The sequence below is a fragment of the Cynoglossus semilaevis genome, chromosome 13 (assembly GCF_000523025.1).
Source record: "Cynoglossus semilaevis isolate Cse_v1.0 chromosome 13, Cse_v1.0, whole genome shotgun sequence".
NCBI classification, from domain to species: Eukaryota; Metazoa; Chordata; class Actinopteri; order Pleuronectiformes; family Cynoglossidae; genus Cynoglossus; species Cynoglossus semilaevis.
This window is the reverse complement of record NC_024319.1, coordinates 5,169,527-5,171,920: the sequence shown is the minus strand read 5'-3', so window position 1 is coordinate 5,171,920 and position 2,394 is coordinate 5,169,527. Positions and strand designations below refer to the sequence as shown.

General features: G+C 44.5%; 1 protein-coding gene across 1 annotated transcript in view; it reads right to left on the bottom strand.

The window, feature by feature from the left end:
- The window catches only part of adamtsl4 (ADAMTS-like 4), a 46,930-nt gene that overhangs the window by 5,294 nt on the left and 39,242 nt on the right, over nt 1–2,394 (bottom strand). Inside the window, 1 exon segment of the mRNA XM_025061359.1 lies at nt 699–870. Coding sequence (XP_024917127.1) covers nt 699–870 — 172 coding nt within the window.

Genomic DNA, 2,394 nt, shown 5'->3' with positions numbered 1-2,394 from the left:
TATCTGCAGTCCAAATCTGTCTGCTGATGAAAATGTCTGGCCCATCATAGAGAGAGTAGAATCAGAGTGAGTTATAAAAACTGTAATTTAAAGAAAAAAAAAAAAGGGAACGTGGCCCAGCTGTAAATCTTTGTTCTAACGTGTCTGGACTGTGATGCAGCGTTGGACAGATCTGACAGCAGTTTACTCAGAGATTACAGTCTTTTTATTTTCATCGTTTGTTTGATAAGGAAAAAAAAATTAAGAAAAGCGGTTTCTTGAAGAGGAGGAGGAGGAGGAGACGGGAGCTGCGAAATGTAAGAAAAAATGGTGAAACCACTAATGTTGAATTATCGTGAGGAGTATAAAGGCAGTGAGTCAGAAGCTCATGATGTCATGATGAGGTCAGGGTCTCATGACAGAGAACATGTGGAGCACAAAGACTCCCATCTAGGTCATGTGGACGTTAACTCCGCTCATTTCCACAGGCGTCCCTCTGACTCGGCCCACGGCCGCGCCCATCGCAATAAGTAAACATGTCAATCACCCTCCGAGGACATGAGGTGGTATTTCCTCGGCTAATCTGGAAAAAATTAATCTGGAGACGTGGGCTTTGACTGCACTGCCCACAGAAGAAGAAGAAGTCGAGGAAGAAGAAGAAGATGAAGAAGAAGAAGAGGAAGAAGAAGAGGAAGAGGAGGAAGACGTGATGGACGTACTGCGGAGTGGAGCTCGTCCCGGCTCTCTCTCTCTGTGTCTGTCTCTCACTGTTTCCCTCTGACTCTCTCTCTCCACCACCTGCTCCGTCACCCTGTCCCTCCGTTCTTCCTTCTTCTCCACAGGGACGTAAAACTCGTAGTCGATGCCGGGGTTCTCCCTGTGAAAAATGATCTGCAGGGAGAAAAGGCAAAGACAAAGGTGGACAAATGAGACCCTGGAGAAATATACTGATCCCCAAAGAGACGTGTACTGCCACCTACAGGAAGGTCTGAGGACTGGGTTAGCACGAGAGACACGTTCATTTTGATTTATTGTTACAGAAAAAAAAATCTGATTCAATCAGATTTTTTTTAATCCAACTCTTTCTCAGTTTCCCAATTTCTGGCAAACTAGTAACACTCCAGCTCCAGCCCAGTAGGTGGGGCTAATGCACCTAAAGTTTGGTCAGCAAACAAGAAGATTTGGTGAACAGTGAGTTTGCATTGTATGGCTTGTTTTTTGTTCATTTATAAAAATGTAAAATGTAGAGTTTAGTTATTTATAATCTATAAAAAAAGATTACAAAAAAGACTAAAAAATCTGTTTAATCCCTCTTTGTTCCTTTCGGGGGTCACCACAACAGATCATCTCCCCCCTCCTCTGGTAAACCAGCCACATCTCCGGTCTAAACCGGTCTCTCATCTCCGTGTCCAACATCTTTGGTCCATTATTTACAGTATCTCTTCTCAGCACATGTCCAAACCATCTGGACCTGGCGTCTCTAACTTTATCTCCAAACTGCTCCACCTTAACTGTCCCTCTCATCTGTGCGGGAGAGAGGGAAGAAATTCAGACTTGACCTCAAAAACACAGATTTGAAGGTTCTACCCCGCAGGTTGAAACCAAACATTTTCTCAGCAGCAAAGACACAGAGAGACAGAGAGACAGAGAGACAGAGAGAGAGAGAGAGAGAGAGGACAGACATGTATTTCTGCTCTAATCCTCTCGACGTGTAATGAGCGTTTCGGCCTCACAGGGTCACTGCTGCCGACAGACTTTCATCCGTCAGTCGTCCAGGTTTGAATCCCACTAAGCCCTAAAAACGCAGGCGATTCCAGGGGAGATCAACCTGTGGGTGTAAAGGCGGCCATGTTGTCTGTTCTTTAATAAGATCTTGGCCTGAGGACACAGTTTGTCCTGACGTTCTTATTAAACCGCGGTCAGTCTGAAGGAACTCTGATGACGGCTTAAACCTAAAGTACGGCTGCGACCGTCCAACTGTAATGCAAAAAATAATACAATTTATCTGGAGCTTAGAATACAGTCTGTCCGTCCATCTGAGTGTCCGTCCATCTGAGTGATTCTGAGGGACAGTTACAAAGACTAGAGAACACGAAGGGACAACGGTAATAATGATGTCAATAAGTCGATATCAGTTCATTAAATTATATTTTTTTTGTTTCATAAGGAGACTGACAACCGATTACATCACATGTCAAACCTGTGGGTTTGACATGGGCCAAATGTGGCCCGCCAAGTCATTTTTTGTGGCCCACTGGAGTTTAAAAAGTGTTTAATTGTCTTGCAATAAAATATTTACTGCTGAGTTTCTTAACCTGATACATTTAAGTTTGTTGTAAAATGTTACAGCCATACAGTCTCACAGTCACAGCCGGGGTGTCACCCCACCCCCGCCCCCCCCGACCCCCACAGTTC